Source organism: Malaclemys terrapin, chromosome 15, assembly GCF_027887155.1.
Source record: "Malaclemys terrapin pileata isolate rMalTer1 chromosome 15, rMalTer1.hap1, whole genome shotgun sequence".
Classification (NCBI taxonomy): Eukaryota; Metazoa; Chordata; order Testudines; family Emydidae; genus Malaclemys; species Malaclemys terrapin.
Window position 1 is genome coordinate 2,288,266 of NC_071519.1, and position 20,716 is coordinate 2,308,981.

Here is a 20,716-nt window from a genome sequence, read left to right on the forward strand (position 1 = left end):
GGGGGTCAGTGCTAACGAGCCAGTTCAATTAAGGTGGAAGTGGGCTGTTCTCAACAGTCGACACGCAGGGGAGGAAATCACCTTTGTAGTGCTACCGAGGCCAATGCAATCAAGGTGACCCATTCCCAACAGTTGACAAGAAGGAGTGAGTATCAGCAGAGGGGAAATTACGTTTTGTAGTGATCCAGCCACTCCCGGTCTTTCTTCAGGCCTAATTTGATGGTGTCCAGTTTGCAAATCAAGTCCAGGTCTGCAGTTTCTCATTGGAGTCTGTTTTTGACATTTTTTGGGTTGAAGAATGGCCACTTTTAGGTCTGTTATTGAGTGTCCAGGGAGGTTGATGTGTTCTTTGACTGGTTTTTGAACGTTACAATTCCTGATGTCCGATTTGTGTCTGTTTATTCTTTTAAGTAGGAACTGTCCGGTTTGACCAATGTCCATGGCAGAGGGGCATTGCTGGCACATGATGGCTCTGACAAAGTGGGACTGCTCTTAACGTTTTCTCTGAATACCGTGTGGGTGCCTCAGTTTCCCCTATGCATTTCTTAAGTATCTAGGTGGGGGGATCAGGGTGTGCGATTGTTGCAGAGCCCTAGAGGGCTGGGGTGTGCAAGGATCTGTACAGAGAATGGCTGACACCCTGACTCATGGCAACTGATGGCCTGGGCCTCTCCTCTGCAAAGGTGCCAGCTGAAGGTGTTGGAGAACAAAGAGATCAGGTGGCCTCCTGGCCCGGGAAAAAGACAAAGGCCACAGGAGGGGCTGGAGAGTTTCAGTTTGGAGCTGGCTGGGAAAATGGAGGGGAGCCCAGACAGACCTCCCCTGGCCCCCCAAGATGGACCTGACTGAGGGGGTTGTGTTGTCTGTACCTGCAAGACCTGTCTTGGCTCATCTAAATAAACCTTCTGTTTTAGTGCCTGGCTGAGAGTCCCGGTGAATCGCAGGGAGCCGGGGGTGCAGGGCCCTGTCTCCCCAAACTCTGTGACAATGGCATAGATCACACCCGTAGATGTGCAGGTGAACGTGCCCTGGATGGTGGGGCTGATGGGGTTAGGTCCTATGATGGTGTCCCTCGAATAAATACGTGGACAGCGTTGGCACCGGGGCTTGTCACGAAGGACGGAGAGTGAGACGTGAACTCTGTGGAGGCTGGAGGGGATTGAGCAGGTGACCCCTGTGAAAATGTAAAAAAGGAAAAGCGTTATGGGAAGAGAATTCGTGGTTGCTTCGCAGCCGATTTGAAGGGGAAATGGGCCCTTTTCCAAAGGAATATCTGTAAATCAGCCATGAATCATTTGACTATGAACAAGTTAGTCGCATTGGCTAAAAGAACACCAGGGGTTTCTACTGGAACTTAACTGCCCCAAACGTAGAGAAATGCAATCTGTGTAAACATTTAAAGCCGTGCAAGAGATGCTAAGAAAAAAGAATGTGTGTGTATAAATATATTGCGTAAATATGTGTAGGGTGACCATGTGTATGGGTGAAAAAACGGGACGGGGGTGGGGGGTCATAGTCGCATATATAAGAAAAGGTCCCCCAAAACGGGACGGCTGGTCACCCTAAATATGTGGCGTGTTTAGGACCTAAGCTAACACTGCTGGCTTGTAAAACTCTGGTTTGTAGGTTTAAAAATAAATGGGTTTTGTTTTGAAATAAACGCCCCTAAAAAGCCGTTTGGATCTTTCATTCCAAGTTGCAAAGCCGACTGACGACTTTTTACCAGACACGTGGGGTTTGGCTTTGGGATTTAAGGTACCTCAATGCTCTATAACAGTCAATATCTTTTTAAAGACCAAAGCCATGGCCGCTACAGGGCCGTCAAGCGAAGGAGAATGGGGGGGTAACGAAATAGCAGATAAGAGCTGCAATAAGTTAAACGAGGGAAGGCCTGTGCCTTTTGTGACGAAGTGGGGGGTTTTCTTGTTTTCTGTGGAGTTTCAATGGTTTGCATGCGGAGGGGTGGGACTCAGTTTCCCTGGGTGTTACTGGTTTAACGAGGTGAGGGGAGAGGGAGTGTGTTTTGCAGAGGACTTGGGGACCCAGCCGATGGCCGGGAGGATGGATACCCCAGCGACCGGTGACCTGGCGATCCGGTGACCCAGAGGCCCAGCTGAGGAGACACAGCCGGTTCTGGCCAATGGGTGGACAATGGGCTGCAGAGCGAGGACCCAGTGACCCAACCAGCTGGTTCCAGCCAGAGGACAGAAGCGAGGAGAGGAGGCCCCGGTTTACGACCCTGTTTCCCTGGAGAGAAGACAATGGACAGAGGGGGGGCTGGGGCCGGGAATCTCAGATGCCCAGCTGGGAGCAGGGGGGCTCGGGGCTGGAGAGGGGGAGCAGGCAGAGCCCACCTGGATGCAGGGAGACTGGGATGTGCTGTGGTGAGGGAGGCCAGGCCTGAGGCCCTGAGAGTTTCCAGTGCTGTGTTCAACTCTCAATAACCCTCCTGTTTTACGCTGGCTGAGAGTCACTCCAGGCTAGAGAACAGGGTGGCATCAACCCCTTTGGGGGTGGAGGCCCCAGGGGTCCAGAGCGAGTGGACTCCCTGAGGAGGCCCACGGCAGAGACAGACGTGCTAAGGCTCCGAGAGGTGCAGCTCCAGGAGGTGGAGGGGCCTGACCCCGAGAGAGAGTGGACCCCCGAGAAGGGCTGTCGCACTGACAGGGGCACCCCCCACGGACCGCACGGGGCCAAGAGTGGGCCCGATCTGTGAGTCCATGACACCTTTTCCCCAGGACGCGGCAGCGTACGTTGTAGACAGGATAAAAGAAATGCGAATAAAACCTCCTACTCAGTCAAACCCGATTCGGGCTCCGAAGGGAGCCCCCCGCGGTTGTGTTTTCTTCTGCAGATCGCCGCAAGCAGGCGTTGGAAGTGGAAAGAAACCCAAACTCTCTTTTAAGACAGAGTCGCTGAGCTCGCCTGCTGGCTTGGGAGCCAAGAGCAGGCCAGAAAGCGGCTGGGTCGGTGCAAACGACCGAATTGATGGAGGAAGGAGAGAACTGCCCACAAAGGAGCTGCGGGTAACGAACAGACCTGGCCAGCAAATGAACTACCTGAAACCAAAAGGGTCAAATTATGACCCTGCAGAGGAAGGGTCGCCCCCACCCACCGCTCCCCAGAGACAGCCCCCCCATATCCTCTTCCCCCAGATCCCCCAGTGTCTCCCCCAAAGACCCCCTCCATAAACAGATCTCCCAACATCCCCCACTCACCGCTCCCCACAGTCCCTTGTAGGGATATAAAAGAAGGTACTAACAGTGATTCCCCCAAGTGACAGTGACCCCCTCATAATTTGTCCCCCACACTTTAAAATCCAACAGTTTCACCAAGTACAAAAATCTCTTGGGTCTTCTGTTAAAACTTGTAAGCTACCGTCTGTAGAAACCATTGAGTATATCTATCCTGTGAAAGATACTTTATTACTATGTAAAACTTACAAACAACTTAACTGACTTTCAGAGTAGCAGCCGTGTTAGTCTGTATCCGCAAAAAGAACAGGAGTACTTGTGGCACCTTAGAGACTAACAAATTTATTAGAGCATAAGCTTTCGTGGACTACAGCCCACTATAAGCTTTCGTGGACTATGCATCCGAAGAAGTGGGCTGTAGTCCACGAAAGCTTATGCTCTAATAAATGTGTTAGTCTCTAAAGTGCCACAAGTACTCCTGTTCTTTTAACTGACTTTGTTCTTGAAGTAATTGATACAAGGTAAACAAACACTATAAGCCCTTAAGTGACTTTCACTTCAGTCAACAGCTCCTAGGACAGACCCCCACCCTCTGGGATTAAAGGGCCGGGAGTCTTAAATGAATTAGCACACACCCCGAAAGTGGGGGAGACAGTAAATTAAAATAGGGTTAAGATATGGAATGTATGCGGATGAATGCTTGATATACATGGATGGTTAGGGAGGTGCCAGCCTAGAAAGGGAGTATCCATCGGCCGAAGAATGTGTCAAGTGGATGAACAGACAAACCCCGGAAGGTAAACTGGGATCCACCCCATCACCGGGAAGGATGAGAAACACGAACTTTGGACGTGTGGAGCCACCAGGAATGTGCCACTTTGGACAGGAATGTGCCATCTGCTGACTGAGTCAGTAACAGCAGGATGAAACAGCTCCCATAGACTAACATAGCAACTAATTCCTATAAGAATGGACTCTAAAGACTGAGGACTTTGAGTCTCTGGTTCTGCTGCCACCTCCAGGAGCATCAGGTGCACCTGACACGGACTCGGCTCCATCCTCATGACCAAGATACCTGGCCAGTAACTTGGCATGAGCAACTTCTAGGCTGGTAACTAGAACACCTATTCAGAACTTGAATGAATGATTGTGTGAATGAACCTCTCTCTCGCTCTCTCTTCTCTCTCTGTGTGTGTATAAGAAATAAAGTAGTCAAACAACGTTGTTTACTTTGATCTTTTGCTTTATCAGTATATTTACAATAAATGTGGCATCTTTGCCTTATCCCTCTTAATAAGATCCTGCTGGTTTTTATTCTATTGGTATAACACCTTGCCCCCCCCAAGACACCCCCTATATCCCCTCTCCCCAGATCCCCCAGAGTCTCCCCAAAGACCTCCTCCATAAACAGATCTCCTGCCACCCCCACCCACTGCTCCCCACAGCCTCTGCTCCCCCAGAGACAGCCCCCCCATATCCTCTTCCCCCAGATCCCCCAGTGTCTCCCCAAAGACCCCCTCCATAAACAGATCTCCCAACATCCCCCACCCACTGCTCCCCACAGCCCCTGCCCCCAGAGACAGGTGCGTGCCGTGCTGAAGTCTGAAGACAGGTACAAAAGGGGTCTGGCTAACATGCATGACAACCCTAGCTTTTCATTCACCCAAACCCCACGGATATAATGAAATTCAAATGCCTACGCAAAGATTTCAAGAGCACAGTGAACACGCTGGCCTCAAAAACAAAATTGTCCGAAGAAAGGGCCTGGTACGACAAGCCCCGTTGAATAGCTGCGATGTTAATGTTGGTATTGGGCTACACTGAATGTTATCAAGGCCCCGCTAACAACGGGTCGCGGCGTGTGTACACGTTTTGGAAAAATCCTTGAAAGCCAGATGGTGACGCTGCTCACCTATTACCTGTGAATAAACTTAACGCTTCGCACAACAGAGAGAACCACGACAGACCTGCTCTGCTGTATACAAAGGGAAACTGAGGCACGTGGCCTCATGACTGAGCAGTGGGATCACGTCCACTAAAGGCTAACAACCTGGCCTGCCTGTGGAACGAAAACCCAGGAAAATAGGGGGGCAATTCCTCTGTCTTGCCTGCAATCAGCCAGAGCATTTGTAAAAGAAAGGGCTATTTTAAGCAATCACCTGCCCCCCCCCCCCAAAGGGGTAGAAACCAGTTCTTTTGGTCTTTCAGAAAATCAGGAAAAGCCGCCGAGAAGCCCAGAATGCCACGCAGCTACCGTCACGCCGAAGCTTGGGTTTTGGCGTAGGCGTTAGCATTGTTGTGGATTGCATTACCAACAAAAGAAAATCCTGCATCAGGCGGAAAGGGACGAATGAGCATTTTAACTGGATTTACAGAACCCAATGTTGCAGACGAGCGGAGGTCAAGGAACGCCCGTCTGTTAACAGGCGGGTAAAGGCACAATATGCATGAGACACAAGATTTATCTGGGGGTGCACCCAGATCCAGCCATGGCCCCCACCTTTCAGTTTGCTCCCCCAAGTTTCCTCGGCCTCCGGCTTTTAACAGCCCCTCTTTGGGGCGGCCTCGGGGATCTGGGCTCGGAGTGGGTGCCCCGGCTGAGACCACATTCACCCCGGCGTCTCCGCGGTTGTGCAAACCCCTTGACGGCCAGCCGCGTGACTCTCACTTGTGCAAAGCAATGTTCACAAGTCCCAGTGACATCTCCCTTGTGCAAAGCTCTTGGTGGCCCTCTGGGCGACTCTCACTCGTGAAATCCAAGGTTCACGTGGCCCAGTGGCGGCCGTCCAAGCGACGCTCGCTCGTGCAAATCAGTTTTCACCAGCGCCGTCCCGCTCGCCTGCGGCCCGCCAGAACTGCGGCAGGCAGAGATTGTAGAAGGAGGCAGGGTCGAAGGAGGCCAAGCCTTGCCAGCGCACCCACCCTGCCGCCTGCATCCCCTCCCGCCCAAGGTCCCCAGCCCCCCAGTAATAGTGGGGATCCAGGACAAGGAGATGGTGGCCGGCGGGCACGGAGCAGACCCCCAGCAGCCCCTTGGAGGAGCTGTCGGCGTCACCCCCCAGCATCACCGGCCCCCCACCCCCCTGGAAATGGGCATACAAGGCCCCCACCTGCCTCCCCAGTCCCCTCCCCCAGGGGCTGTGCAAGATTTTGCACGGCACCCCAAAAAAGTGATCCATGCACAAGGCGGCTTCCACCGTGCCGATCCAGTCCCGGGAGCCGGCGAAGGCCGTCGGCTTGTCTCCCATCTCCACCAGGGCCTGCTGGATGGCCAACAAGGAAGGGACCGGCCGGGGGCAGGCCCCCGACCCTGCTCCGACCCCCGCCAGCCAGGAGCAGAGGGTCTGAAGGGTCCGGTAGCCGCAGCCCCAGCCCCGGTCGTCGACCCCGTCGCAGCCGTAGTGGTAATAGAGGTAGGAGCCGGAGACCAGGGCGGCCCGCGTTGGGGAGCCTGGAAAGGGGAGGCCCCGGTGAACGTCGGGGAGCAGAGTCCTCAGGACGTCCCTGCCGGGAGAGAGAAATTGTATTCGAGCTGGACGCTGAGATGCGGCCACCTCTGGGGCGGGGCGGCCAGTTACCCGGGGACCCCTCGCCCGGCGCTGAGATGGGGTAGAGTGGGTGTAACAATCTAAGCCATTGAAATTGCAGGGCTGATTGAGTGAGGGAGACTCAGGATTTGGCCCAGACCCAAAGGGGGAGGGCGGGACAGGAAATCACACCTCAACTCTTCTGTGAGCAAGGGACACCAATGCCAGGACTCCTGAGTTCTCTCCCTGGCTCTGGGAGGGGAGTGGGGGCTGGTGGGTTGAGGCGGGTGAGAAAGACGGGGGGGGGGATGAGGGGAAAGACAGCCCAACGCCCCCGACCCAAGGGGTTAACAGCAGGGAAATGCTCCTGTGTTACAGCATAGCCCCAGAACTGGCCCCTCCCCTTCCGACATGGGGGGGGAGGGGCCAGGCGTCCTGGCTCCCAGCCCCCCTGCTCTAACCCACCAGCCCTCACTCCCCTCCCAGAGCCGGGGAGAGAACCCAGGAGTCCTGGCTCCCAGCCCCCCCTGCTCTAACCCACCAGCCCCCACTCCCCTCCCAGAGCCGGGGAGAGAACCCAGGAGTCCTGGCTCCCAGCCCCCCCTGCTCTAACCCACCAGCCCCCACTCCCCTCCCAGAGCCGGGGAGAGAACCCAGGAGTCCAGGCTCCCCGCTGAAATCTCACCCGGCACCCTCCATGTGGCTGGTTTTCCAGGGAGCTGGGGTCTGCCTACAATTCCCAGCATGCACCGTGCGCCCACGGCCGGGATTAACTTTTTAATGACCAGCAGCTTGTGCACAGCCAGCCCCATGTCCCAAATCCCAGCCCCGCCCCCTGCTCTAACCCACCTAGGGTGACCAGATGTCCTGATTTTATAGGGACAGTCCCGATTTTTGGGTCTTTTTCTTATATAGGCTCCTATTACCCCCCACACCCGTCCGGATTTTTCACACTTGCTGTCTGGTCACCCTAAACCCACCAGCCCCCACTCCCCTCCCAGAGCCGGGGAGAGAACCCAGGAGTCCTGGCTCCCAGCTCCCCCTGCTCTAACCCACCAGCCTCCACTCCCCTCCCAGAGCCGGGGAGAGAACCCAGGAGCCCTGGCTCCCAGCCCCTCCCCCCAAAAAACCTCACTCAATAACCACACCATCACTGGCCCCCGTCCTTTTTTGCGTTGTCCGTTTATTGAGTGCGCTCGTTAAAATACATGTCTAAATCCCCCCCCTTAGCTTGCTGTGTTATTACCCCCTCCTCCGGGGGGCGCTGGTCAGTCGTGTTACATGAGGTATCCGCGAGAGAACATTAACCAAAAATATAGTCCTTGTAGCATAAATAAGCTGCCTGGAGGGGGGGGCTGGTTTTGGGGGTCCCGCCTGCTTCTATCCCCCCTCTCCAGGGGTTAATCCCAGCTGGGTTATTTAAGGGCACCACCTTGTGCCCGGCTGGAGTAGGACACCCAATATTGAGGGTGCTAGGACCCCCCCCCCGCACACAAGGTGGGCTGTTGCGGGAGGGGGACCCCAGAGCTTTAAGGTGGGGGGGGGCACAGAGCTAAGGCAACAGGCGTTGGGGGACCTGGGGCCTCCTCAGAAGAGAGACCAGGGAGTGCAGAAGAGACAAAACCCCTAGAAGGATTTTTTTGGGGTGCAGAAGCAGCTTGGGACCCCGCCCACACTGGGGTGGTGGATATGGAGAATTCAGGTTGCAGTGATCTGGGGCTGCCTGGAAAAAATGGGGAACCCCCCCAGTGAGCCCTGAATGAGGTGCAGACGAAGAATAGGAGATAGTGATTTGGGGCCCATGGGCAAAAAAGGGGGACTCCTTCCCAAGCAGTGATGGGAGGAGATTGAGAAGGTGGGGGGCAGTGATTTGGGGGTACCTGGGAAAAATGGGTACCCCCTACTAAGCAGTGAAGGAATGTGGGGGTGCAGACATAATGGGGTACAGCGCAAGCTGAATGAGGGGGAAAGGGGCCAATTGTGGGGTTGAGGCCCCCCCATATTGCAGCCTCAGTTTGGGGGCATCTCTCCTCCCCTGCTCATTACAGGCACCAGGTTTCAGGGGCTCTAAGGCCAGGCCTGTCAGCTAATCCCACAAGGGTGTGCGTCCCCCAGATCCTGGCCGTGCGCCCCACCCCTGGAGGCGGGATGTCCTGGCCTGGTGCAGTCTCCAGGAGCTCCCCAGGCCCTCGCCAGGAGCTGAAGAACATCTCCAAGGTCCTGCCCCACTGTCCTCCTCCGGCACGGCCGGGGGGGGGCCCCCCCGCCTCACAGCTCGGTGCAGGTGACGGGGGTGAGGCCGTGCACCAGCAGGGTGGGCCCCAAGTCCCGGGTGAGGATCTCCAGCTGCTCCAGGTACCGCTCGTACATGGAGGTGTCGGCCGGCGGCCGGGGCAAGTAGAGGAACCTCACGGCAACCTGTCCCCCTTGCTGCAGCACCAAGGCGTTGACGGCTGCCAGGTACTCGTCCGTCACCCGGTGGGCGGCCGGATTGAGGAAGGGCTCGCCGGCCGCCGGCCGCTGGCCGTGCAGGGCCACCACGTGGTCCCAGGTGACTGCCCGGATGGTGGCCTTGATACGTAGCTTGGTGAGGAGCTCTTTGAGTTTCTCCTCCTTGGCCACCCAGCCCCGGTCGCCCGACTCCACGCAGAGGAAGAGGCGGAGGCAGGCGGCCCGCCAGGAGCTGACCATGGTGAGGATGCAGGCCAGCTGGAGCAGGAAGAGGCTACAGACGTCCACGTACGCCGGGGTGTCGGGGCGCAGCAGGTTGAGGGGCCACACGTCCACGAAGCAGCCCTCGGCCTTGGAGGAGAAGAGCCGCTCCTTGTCCAGCAGCGGGAAGTAGCGGGCCAGGCAGACGTTCTTGTGCATCTTGACAGCGTCCGAGAGGATGGAGACGTACTCGGCAGCCGGCAGGGCTTTGGGGACGCCGGCCCCGCGCACGGCGGGGAAGTGGGCCTGGAGGGCCGGCAGGTCCACCCCGAAGTGGTCGTTCTCCCGGGCCTGGCTGAAGGCCGGGTCACGGAGGAAGTAGTCGTCGGGGACGCAGGCGTCATAAAAACCCAGCACCAGCGTGTTGGGCTTCATGCCGCCTGGGGGGGTGGGGGGGGAAGAGAGAGAGAGAGTCAGCAGGGCTGAGATGCAGCCACCTCTGGGGCGGGGCGGCTGGTTACACAGGGACCCCTCACCCAGGGCTGAGATGCGCCCACCTCTGGGGCGGGGTGGCTGACTATATCACTCACCGAGCCCCGTGATGCGCAGCAGGTGCTGGGTCCCCTGTCGGACCGAAGGTGAGAGGGTCAGATCCACGAACGCCTTCACGTTGAGTTTATCCACCAGGCTGAGCCAGAAGTTGTAGTGATCTTGGATGGGGTCAGAGGGCATCGTGTCTGGGGGGCAGAAATAGAAGGTAGCCAGGACGCCTGGGTTCTCTCCCCGGCTCAGGGAGGGGAGTGGGGGCTGGTGGGTTAGAGCAGGGGGGGCTGGGAGCCAGGACGCCTGGGTTCTCTTCCCAGCTCAGGGAGGGGAGTGGGGGCTGGTGGGTTAGAGCAGGGGGGACTGGGTGCCAGGACTCCTGGGTTCTCTCCCCGGCTCTGGGGGGGGAGTGGGGGCTGGTGGGTTAGAGCAGGGGGGGCTGGGGGCCAGGACTCCTGGGTTCTCTCCCCAGCTCTGGGAGGGGCGTGGGGGCTGGTGGGTGAGAGCAGGGGGGGCTGGGAGCCAGGACACTTGGGTTCCTTCGGGGGGTGGCAAGCGCCCGGACGCCTGGGTCCCTCACCCAGCTCGCCGATCTCCACGTGGCCCAGCACGAAGAGCCCCCCCTTCTTGAGGTCATTGACGAAGTGGATGAGCTGGGCCCCGCTCCGGGGGTTCGCCACCATCAGCAGCATCTGGGGGCGCCAGAACTTCACGTGCTCCTTGCGCACGTCCAGGAGCAGCAGGTACTTCCGCACCTGGGGTGGGGGGGGAAGATGGGGACACCTCAGATGCTGGGCGCAGGCCCCCCCTGAAAGTCCCATCCCATCGACGCCCCCCATGGCACCAAACCGGGCTCCACCCTACAGTGGCCCCCATCCCGTCTCCAGCTCTCAGGGGCCAACCCACAGCCCTCCTCCCATCAATCCCCCCACAGCTGAAGGGGGCCCAGCTGACAGATCCCCCCAGTACCAGGTGTGTCACAGGGGGCGAGGTCAGAAATAGACTGTAGGATGGACAGAAGGGAGCCCGGATTCCTGGGTTCTCTCCCCGGCTCTGGGGGGCGAGTGGGGGCTGGGGGCCCGGTCTCCCGGGGTCTCCCGGTACCTGGTGGAAGATGAGGGCCTGGCTGATGTAGCCCCAGGAGCTGGCGGGCGCCCGCAGGTGGATGAAGCCGAGCAGCGCCAGCATCAGCACCAGGCTGCCCGAGGCGCCCGCGGGGCTGATGAGAAACATCATGAGCAGGCAGCTGGCGATGCCCAGCAGACACGTGTGCCAGCTGAACAGCTGGAAGGTGGGGCTGGGGGCGGGGAGAGGAGATGGGGGTTACAGACAGGACCCCCGCCCCACAGACACCCCAGGGGCCCCGTCCGCCAGGGACCCCCAAAACCCAGCTCCCCTGTACTCCACCCCACAGACACCCCTGGGCCCGTCCGGCAGGGACCCCCAAATCCCAGCTCCCCTATACCCCGCCCCACAGACACCCCTGGGCCCGTCCGCCAGGGACCCCCAAATCCCAGCTCCCCTGTACCCCACCCCACAGACCCCCCCCCCCCCACTCAGAGCTCTGAGAATCTGAATTGGATCTTACTCCCATGCCCATCCCCCTCTTCCTCACCCCCCCCCGCCTTCCCCAGCCCTGGACACGCCCCCCCCAATCCCCCCCACCCCAGTCATGCCCCCTCACGCCCCCCCCCCCTCACCGGAAGTTAGGGGCCGAGGCCCACTCCAGCGCCAGGCAGGCCAGGTCCACAGCTGCGTAGGCCACCAAGTAAAACACCGTGACGATCCCGGCGATGGTGTTCAGCTTCCCCGCGAACAGCACCAGCTGGGGGGGGCCGAGAACTGGGTCAGGACTCCTGGGTTCTCTCCCCAGCTCTGGGAGGGGAGCGGGGGCTGGTGGGTCAGAGCAGGGGGGGCTGGGAGCCAGGACTCCTGGGTTCTCTCCCCGGCTCTGGGAGGGGGATCAGGTGGTGGTGGGGAGGATGCTTACCTGCACCAGGGCCCAGGTGTACAGAACAGCCACCCAGGGGTTCCCCCCCTTGGAGACGATTTTGGCTGGAGCCAGGACGATGCCTGTGGGGGGAGAAAAGCGCGTCAGAGCGAGGAAGCGACCCGGGTCGGGAGGCTGGGGGGGGGCCCATGGGACAGGCCAGGGGGACCCAGGCTGGGGGGGACGGACATGGGGGGGGCTCACCGAACAGGTCGTCCTTGGCCAGCGCGTGCAGGATGCGGGAGGCCCCGATGAGGGAGCTCATGGAGGCTGAGAGGGACGCGGCGTAAACCCCGACCAGCACCAGGGGCGGCCACAGGTTGATGGAACGGAAGAAGCCGTAGTCTTCCTTCAGCAGTGTCCTGGAAAGGGGGGCGGAGCCAGGCCTTGAGTCCCACCCACCCAACCCCTCCCCACCCACCACACCCCAGCTCCCCTAGGCACGACTTGTCTCTGCCCCATGCCCCATTTCCCACCTTTTAGTCTGACCCTGAAAGCCACACCCCATCCCCGAAAACCACGCCCATTTCAACTAGCTCTGTGGCTTAACCCCACCTCTTACTCTGGCCCTGAAAGCCACGCCCCTCCCTGAAAGCCACGCCCCTTTCACTAGCTCTGTGCCTGAACCCCACCTCAGCCCCCTAGCCCCACCCATCCATAGCCCCGCCCTCACCCCTTAGCCCCACCCATCTTCCCATCTTCTCCATACGAACTCCACACTAAGCCCTGCCCCCTACCCCAACTCTTAGCCTGACCCCATTTCATTAGCCACGCCCCCAGCCATTTCCCCCCCCTCTGCCCCACCCCCAATAGCCCCACCTCCACTTTCCCTCCCACCCCTGCCAACATCCCTGTGCCCCGAAGCTCCGCCCAACCCCACCCCTCAGCCCACCTGCTGCTCTCCTAGTCCCGCCCCCTGATCCCTTAGCTCCACCCCATTCGCCAGCTCCTCCTTAAGCCTCACCTCTAGCCTCGCCTCTATTCTTTTAGCCCCGCCCCTTGGTGCCAACAGCAGTGTGTTCTCCAATCCCCACTCCATCCATCCCTGCCCCCCCTCACCTCTCACAGGTGAAGCTGGTCATGAGGAAGAGGAGGAAGTAGATGATGAAGGTGTAAACCACAGCGATGATGGTGCCCCTGGGGATGGAGCTGCTGGCGTTCCTCAGCTCCCCTGCAACGGCAGCCCAGCACCGGGATGGGACCCAGGAGTCCTGGCTCCCAGCCCCCCCTGCTGTCACCCACCAGCCCCCACTCCCCACCCTTAGCCGGGGAGAGAACCCAGGCATCCAGGCTCACCCGACATGTTGGACCCGGCCATGATCCCAGTGCAGCCGTTGAACATGACGGCGAAGACGGTGGCGAACGTCATGACGTTGTTGGTGGTGTAATCGCGGGAGTACATGGCTGGGGGGGGAACACATGACAAGTAAGTGGGGGGTCATTCCCCCTTCCCCACGAACTCCTCCCCTCTGTCTGCTCGCCCCCCCCGACATGCCCCCCTCCTGGGCCTCGGCTCCCCACTTCTGGGCCGTGCCCCCCCCCCAGATCCCATCATCTCCCCATAACCCCCTCCACCCCCCAGGGTTTGCTCCCCCACCCTCTGCTGACCATGTGCCACTCAGTGTGCCTCCAATCACCCCAGCCGGTGCCCCCCAACACCCCTACTACTCCCCTTCCCCCTCTGCCCCCCATCTCCAGTCCCCCCACCCTCCACCTCTGCTGCCTCCACATCCCCGATCCCCCGCCACCCCCCATGACCCCCCTGCCCCCAACGCCCCCTCCTGCTCGACGCCCCCACCCCTTCCTTTCTCCCTCTGGGCCCCCCACACATCCACGACCCCCCCTGCCCCTAACACCCCCTCCCTGCTCAACAGCCCCCATCCCCTGCTTTGCCCCCCCACCCCTCCCTTTCTCCCTCTGCCCCCCCGCCCCAACCCCTGCTCCCGCTGACCGGGCAGGTTGGCCCGCAGGGTGGCCAGGCGGAAGCCGGTGAAGCTGGCGTTGAAGGTGTGGTTGGCGTCCCGGGCAACGGACACCTGGCGGGGCCCCACGGCCACGAAGCTGACGAAAATGGCCACCAGCACCAGGTTGACCACCAGGAAGATGAGGAAGGCGGCCCGGGCGTAGATCCGGGCCCCCACCAGGCAGACCAGCAAGCAGAGCAGCAGTACCGCCGACCCGTAAAGGAAGCTGTAGAAATAACCCTGGGGCAGGGCGCGGGCGCCAGGGGGGTCTGTTCCGTCTGCGGGGGGGCACTATCAGGACTGCGGAGAACCCAGGCATCCGGGTTCCAACCCCCCCAGAGGCCCTACTCCCCTCCCAGAGCCAGGGAGAGAACCCAGGAGTCCTGGCTCCCAGCCCACCCCCCACCCCGCTCTAACCACCAGCCCCCACTCCCCTCCCATTGCCAGGAAAAACCCAGTACTAATGTGGACACAAGAACGAATGGATACAAACTGGCCGTGGGGAAGTTTAGGCTTGAAATTAGACGAAGGTTTCTAACCATCAGAGGGCTGAAGTTTTGGAACAGCCTCCCGAGGGAAACAGTGGGGGCGAAAGACCTCTCTGGCTTTAAGATTCAGCTCGATAAGTTTATGGAGGGAATGGTTTAATGGGATAACGTGATTTTAGTCAATCAACCAACAACGTGGCATCGCGGGTAAATAGTATCAATGGCCAATGAGGGTCTGGCTGGAGACTCTTGCCCGCATGCTCGGGGTTCTACTGATCGCCATATTTGGGGTCGGGAAGGAATTTTCCTCCAGGGTAGATTGGCAGAGGCCCTGGAGGTTTTTCGCCTTCCTCCGCAGCGTGGGGCAGGGGTCACTAGCTGGAGGATTCTCTGCGACTTGAGGTCCTTAAATCACAGGATTTGGGGACTTCAACAGCCGAGTCAAGGGAAGGGGGTGGGTCAGCTTTTGTGGCCTGCATCATGCGGGAGGTCAGACTAGATGATCATAATGGTCCCTTCTGACCTTAAAGTCTATGAGTGTATGAGAACCCAGGAGTCCTGGCTCCCAGCCCCCCCTGCTCTGACCCACCAGCCCCCACTCCCCTCCCAGAGCCAAGGAGAGAACCCAGGCATCCGGGCCCACCTGCTCCGAAGACGTCCAGCACGGCCTCCACCAGCCCCAGGATGTAGACCCCGCAGGCGCAGACGTTAGCCAGGTAGAACATAAGCCCAATGCTGCCCCCAAACTCGGGGCCCAGCGTCCGTGAGATCATGACTGGGGGGCGGGGGGGGGGTCGTTAAGGAAACACCATGGTATCCTGGGGGGGAAGATGCCACCCCCCCCCACAGAGCCTATCCCCCCTGCCACACTCCACTGAGACAACTCCTACACTGCCCCCATGCATCCCTATATCCCCTCTCCCAGAGTCTCCCCCAAAGACCCCCTCCATAAACAGATCTCCCGACACCCCCCACCACTGCTCCCCACAGCCCCTGCCCCCCCAGACAGCCCCCATATCCCCTCCCCCCAGAGTCTCCCCAAAGACCCCCTCCATAAACAGATCTCCCGACACCCCACCACTGCTCCCCACAGCCCCTGCCCCCCAAGACAGCTCCCCCATATCCCATCTCCCCTCCCCCAGATCCCCAGTCTCCCCCAAAGACCCCCCTCCATAAACAGATCTCCTGACACCCACTGCTCCCCACAGCCCCTGCCCCCCAAGACATCTCCCCTCCCCCAGATCCCCAGTCTCCCCCAAAGACCCCCCTCCATAAACAGATCTCCTGACACCCACTGCTCCCCACAGCCCCTGCCGCCCCAGAGACAGCCACCCATATCCCATCTCCCCTCCCCCCAGTCTCCCCAAAGACCCCCTCCATAAACATATCTCCTGACACCCCCACCCACTGCTCCCCACAGCCAGTGCCCCCCCAGAGACAGCCCCCCATATCCCCTCTCCCCTTCCCCCAGATCCCCAGTGTCTCCCTCAAAGACCCCCACCATAAATAGCTCTCCCGACACCCACTGCTCCCCACAGCCCCTGCCGCCCCAGAGACAGCCCCCCATATCCCATCTCCCCTCCCCCGCAGAGTCTTCCCAAAGACCCCCTCCATAAGCAGCTCTCCCGACACCCCTCACCTGCCCCCTGCATCCCCCAATCCCCATTGGCTGAAGGATACAGTAGGCCCCGCCCCCCTGGATGGCGCCATTGGTGCAGATGGCGCAGACGGACAGGACAGTCAGCAGGATGATGACATAGGCCACCACCAGCATGAGCAGCGACTGCAGGAACCCGGCGTGCCCCACCACGAACCCTAGGGGGCGACAGAGAGGGGCTGCGGGTCAGGCGTGAGGGGCACCATGGTGGAGCTGGGGTAGTAGGTTCCACGGCCTCGGAGCGCGTCTCCCGGTGCGCGTTAGCCTCCTCCGATGACCGTTGGGCCACCTTTCATTCATCCACTGGGTTGGAGGAGGCGAGGGGGGTAAGTATGGGCCACCCTCCCCCGCATTAGCCAATGGAACTCCCTGCTCCATGATTTTGGCTGGAAATCAATCACGCAACCGTGGGGGGGATGGAGGTTTGTTGGTATTCCTAGGGGTGGCGATTTCCCTAGGGGGAGAATCCCGAACGCGGGGGTCACTCACCCACACGCATGAAGACGACGATGCTAAACATCGACAGGACGGTGGGCACCACAACGCCGAAGAAGGTAGAGAGACGGCGGGCTGGGTCGGGGTGAGGGGGGCCCGCGGCGCCCCCAACATCCCCTCCCACCAGGGGGGCCTCCTCCTGGGCCCGGCTCCCCGGCATCTCCCCGTCGTCCACCACGCTGAAGAGCCGGTAGCTCAGGAGGGGGGAGCTCTCGGTGGACATGGCACGGGGGCCTGGTCACCCTGGGGGGGGGAAGGAGGGGGTCAGCCAGGAACCCCTGTTATCCCCTGCCCCTCCTCCCACAGAGCCCCCCAGCCCAAATTTCCTCCCCTCCTCCCCCAGCCCCTGCACCCCAAATTCCCTCCCCCCGCCCAAATTCCCCTCCCCCCCTTGCCTGCTCACCTGCTCTCCGCTCCAAGTTCCCAGCTCTTCCCCCACCTTTGCCCCACCCCTCCCAACTCCCCTCCAATCTCTCAGCCCCTCCCCATCAGCTCCCCTCCCCCAAATTCCCTCCCCCAGCCTCACCTGCAACCCCCCCAGGCCCTCCCCACACCCCAACCATGAACCGAGCCAATAGAAGACCCCCCGATCTTGTTGAAAGGAAGTAACAATCATTAGCCAGCTGTGGGCACATCGCAGTGGGGGAACCGGATTAAAATTGAGATCAGAGACACCCCCCCCAAACTAGAAAAACGGGGGTCAAGCCCTTTAAAAAAAAATCTTACAACAGAACCGGAGAGCAATGTATTGCCAGGGTGCACGCCAAACCGTGCTTCAAGACAGCCCCAAAACCTGGCTTCCGGCCCCCCCGAAAAGAAACCCTACCCAGCGAGTCTCCCTCCGGCCCTAAATTCTCCGAACGCCAGCCCCAAAATGACAGCGATACAACGGAAAAGTCAAGGGGCTGTCCACGCCCGGCTTCAAACTTGCCTGCAGATGCCTCCAAACCCGCAGAAGATAACTGGGGATGGTGGCGAACCCTAAAAACCCACCCAGGTTCTTGGAGTTAACAGGGGGGAAAAGGATCCGGGGTTTTGATGCACCAAGCGGGTTGAAATCCAACTGGGAAATGGAAGGGGGGGGGGGGAATACGTGGACAGGTTCAAAACCCACCTGAGAAACAGCTCAAAAAAACAAGGTATGAACCCTAAAAACGGAGGGGAGGGGGACACGAATCCAATTATGAAACAGGAAAAGAAATCAAACCCGGGTCAGGAACAGCCAAATCGGTGGGACAGTGCCCTCGAAATCCAGCCTCCCCTCCCATTGCAGAGATGGGAGTACAGGGGGGCACCCCTGTTCTCGGTCCCTCTTCTGGAAAAACAGGGGGGTGGGTGAAGAGAGTTTAAAAGTCAAATTGAGGGGAGTACAGGATGCCATAGATTCAAGGCCGGGGTGTTGCTTAAGGGGTGCAAAGAGAAGCCAGAACATATATTGGGGGGCAAATCTGGAACCCCCCCAAAAGAATGACTGGTAGGGCAAAGCCAGAGTTGAGAGATACTTGCTCTCAGACTAACAGAGTAGGGTAGATGGGGGGTCAGCCCCCCACTCTTCACCAAGGGGGTCCCCAAGTCCGGGAGGATGAAGCTCACCAGACACAGGCTACTGCAGCAGGTCAGACTCCCCCCAGGGCACAGAAAAGGAGGGAAAAGGGAGGCTAGAGAAGTTTATAGAGGGGGGGAAGGTTAGTTATATGGGGGGGCGGGACTTAGCCACCAGGTGGGAATCAGGTGAGAGGAGGAGTTTAAATAGATTTCCTGCCCCTCCCCAATTCACCAGGCCCCACCCCTTTCCCAGAGCGGGGAGAGAACCCAGGAGTCCTGGCTCCCAGCCCCCCAACCACCAGACCCTACTTCTCTCCCAGAGCCGGGAACAGAATCCAGGAGGCCTGGCTCCCAGCCCCCCACCCCCTGCTCTAACCACCAGCCCCCACTCCCCTCCCAGAGCCAGGGATAGAACCCAGGAGTCCTGGCTCCCAGCCCCCCCTGCTCTAACCCACCAGCCCCCACTCCTCTCCCAGAGCCGGGGAGAGAACCCAGGAGTCCTGGCTCCCAGCCCCCTCTGCTCTAACCACCAGCCCCCACTCCCCTCCCAGAGCCGGGGAGAGAACCCAGGAGTCCTGGCTCCCAGCCCCCCTGCTCTAACCTACCAGCCCCCACTCCCCTCCCAGAGCCGGGGAGAGAACCCAGGAGTCCTGGCTCCCAGCCCCCTCTGCTCTAACCACCAGCCCCCACTCCCCTCCCAGAGCCGGGGAGAGAACCCAGGAGTCCTGGCTCCCCGCCCAGAGATGCACGAACCTTTGGCGGGGGATGCTGCGGGGTGGGTGGGACCGATGGGGGGGGCAGGGTCTTTCCCCCAGCTCCATGCAGGGCTCCCCGGAACCGGCTGCCGGGTCACAGGCTGCTCATGTGACCAGCCCCCCTCCCCCCCCGGGTGTGACTTAATGGGCCGCTGTGAGCTCAGATCCTGCCTCCTCCCGCAGCCCTTCCCCATCCTCCGCTTCCTGCCGGCTCCACAGGCACCGTGCGCTACACAGCCCCTGGGCGCACACACACACAGCCCCTGGGCGCACACACACACACACTGCTCTGCGCTCACACACACACAGCCCCTGGGCGCACACACACACAGCCCCTGGGCGCACACACACTGCTCTACGCTCACACACACACAGCCCCTGGGCGCACACACACACAGCCCCTGGGCGCACACACACACACACTGCTCTGCGCTCACACACACACAGCCCCTGGGCGCACACACACACACACAGCCCCTGGGCGCACACACACACAGCCCCTGGGCGCACACACACACACACTGCTCTGTGCTCACACACACACAGCCCCTGGGCGCACACACACACAGCCCCTGGGCGCACACACACACACACTGCTCTGTGCTCACACACATACAGCCCCTGGGCGCACACACACACAGCCCCTGGGCGCACACACACACAGCCCCTGGGCGCACACACACACACACTGCTCTGTGCTCACACACACACAGCCCCTGGGCGCACACACACACACACTGCTCTGTGCTCACACACACACAGCCCCTGGGCGCACACAGTGCTCTGTACACACACACACACATACACACAGCTATGTGCACACACACACACAGAGGTCTGTACACACACACGGCCCATGTGCACACACAGATCTCTGTACACACACACACACACACTGGGCTCTGCACGCACACGCTGCTCTGTACACACACAGCCCCTGTACACACACAGTGCTCTGTACACACACACACACATACACACTGCTCTGTGCACGCATACACACAGCTATGTGCACACACACACACAGAGGTCTGTACACACACACACACATACACACTGCTCTGTGCACGCATACACACAGCTATGGGCACACACACATACTTGCCAGGTACACACACACAGCCCATGTACACACACACACACACTGCTCTGTACACACACATGTGCACACAACTATGTACTTGCCAGGTACACACACACAGAGCTCTGTATGCACACACACACACAGCCCCTGTGCATACACGCACACACTGCTCTGTGTGTACACACACACACACACACACACACAGCCCCTGTGCATACACACACACACACTGCTCTGTGTGTACACACACACACACACACACTGATCTGTGCACACAGAGTGCTCTGTACACACACACACACAGTGCTCTGCGCGCACACACACACACCGGGCTCTGCACGCACACGCTGCTCTGTACACACACACAGCCCCTGTACACACACAATGCTCTGTACACACACACACACATACACACTGCTCTGTGCACGCATACACACAGCTATGTGCACACACACACACAGAGGTCTGTACACACACATGGCCCATGTGCACACACAGATCTCTGTACACACACACAGAGATGGCCCATGTACACACACAGTGCTCTGTACACACACACAGAGAGCTCTGTACACACACATGCACACACAACCATGTGCACACACACACACACACATACTTGCCAGGTACACACACACAGAGAGCTCTGTATGCACACACACACACACAGGGCCTGGTCCCTGTCCCAGTGCCAGCGCCAGCCCCAGGGACCTGTGGGGGTGGGGGGGTATTTGCGGCGCCTGGGAGCGTGTCGGGGGTGGCCAAAATTGTTTTTGCTTTGGGCAGCAAAAATCCTAGAGCCGGCCCTGGCCCCACTGCCCC

At 59.7% G+C, this 20,716-nt stretch overlaps 2 protein-coding genes across 2 annotated transcripts; both read right to left on the reverse strand.

Moving 5' to 3' along the window:
* Positions 1–4,760: 4,760 nt before the first annotated feature.
* Positions 4,761–7,439, reverse strand: UFSP1 (UFM1 specific peptidase 1 (inactive)). The gene is made up of 2 exons (XM_054005510.1): positions 7,407–7,439; positions 4,761–6,698 (listed from the first exon to the last, which is right to left on the reverse strand). Exons 1-2 carry the CDS (start codon positions 7,418–7,420, stop codon positions 6,005–6,007), a joined length of 708 nt encoding a protein of 235 aa, XP_053861485.1. The 5' UTR covers positions 7,421–7,439; the 3' UTR covers positions 4,761–6,004.
* A 432-nt stretch (positions 7,440–7,871) lies between these two features.
* SLC12A9 (solute carrier family 12 member 9) lies at positions 7,872–18,897 on the reverse strand. The gene is made up of 14 exons (XM_054005702.1): positions 18,809–18,897; positions 16,505–16,753; positions 16,039–16,173; positions 15,002–15,133; positions 13,858–14,148; positions 13,203–13,310; positions 12,966–13,077; positions 12,111–12,268; positions 11,907–11,989; positions 11,617–11,741; positions 11,021–11,213; positions 10,497–10,671; positions 9,964–10,110; positions 7,872–9,813 (listed from the first exon to the last, which is right to left on the reverse strand). Exons 2-14 carry the CDS (start codon positions 16,731–16,733, stop codon positions 8,990–8,992), a joined length of 2,712 nt encoding a protein of 903 aa, XP_053861677.1. The 5' UTR covers positions 16,734–16,753; positions 18,809–18,897; the 3' UTR covers positions 7,872–8,989.
* Between the last annotated feature and the right edge of the window lie 1,819 nt (positions 18,898–20,716).

What these genes read in the sequence shown, in the direction of transcription:
- SLC12A9 (XM_054005702.1), bottom strand. Translation starts at nt 16,733, where the DNA reads ATGTCCACCGAGAGCTCCCCCCTCCTGAGCTACCGGCTCTTCAGCGTG. An exon ending in CCTGCGGGCCAACCTGCCCG is followed by an intron (nt 13,311 to 13,857) that starts GTCAGCGGGAGC and finishes TTCCCCCCCCAG; the next exon opens with CCATGTACTCCCGCGATTAC. An exon ending in GGCCAAGGACGACCTGTTCG is followed by an intron (nt 11,990 to 12,110) that starts GTGAGCCCCCCC and finishes CTCCCCCCACAG; the next exon opens with GCATCGTCCTGGCTCCAGCC.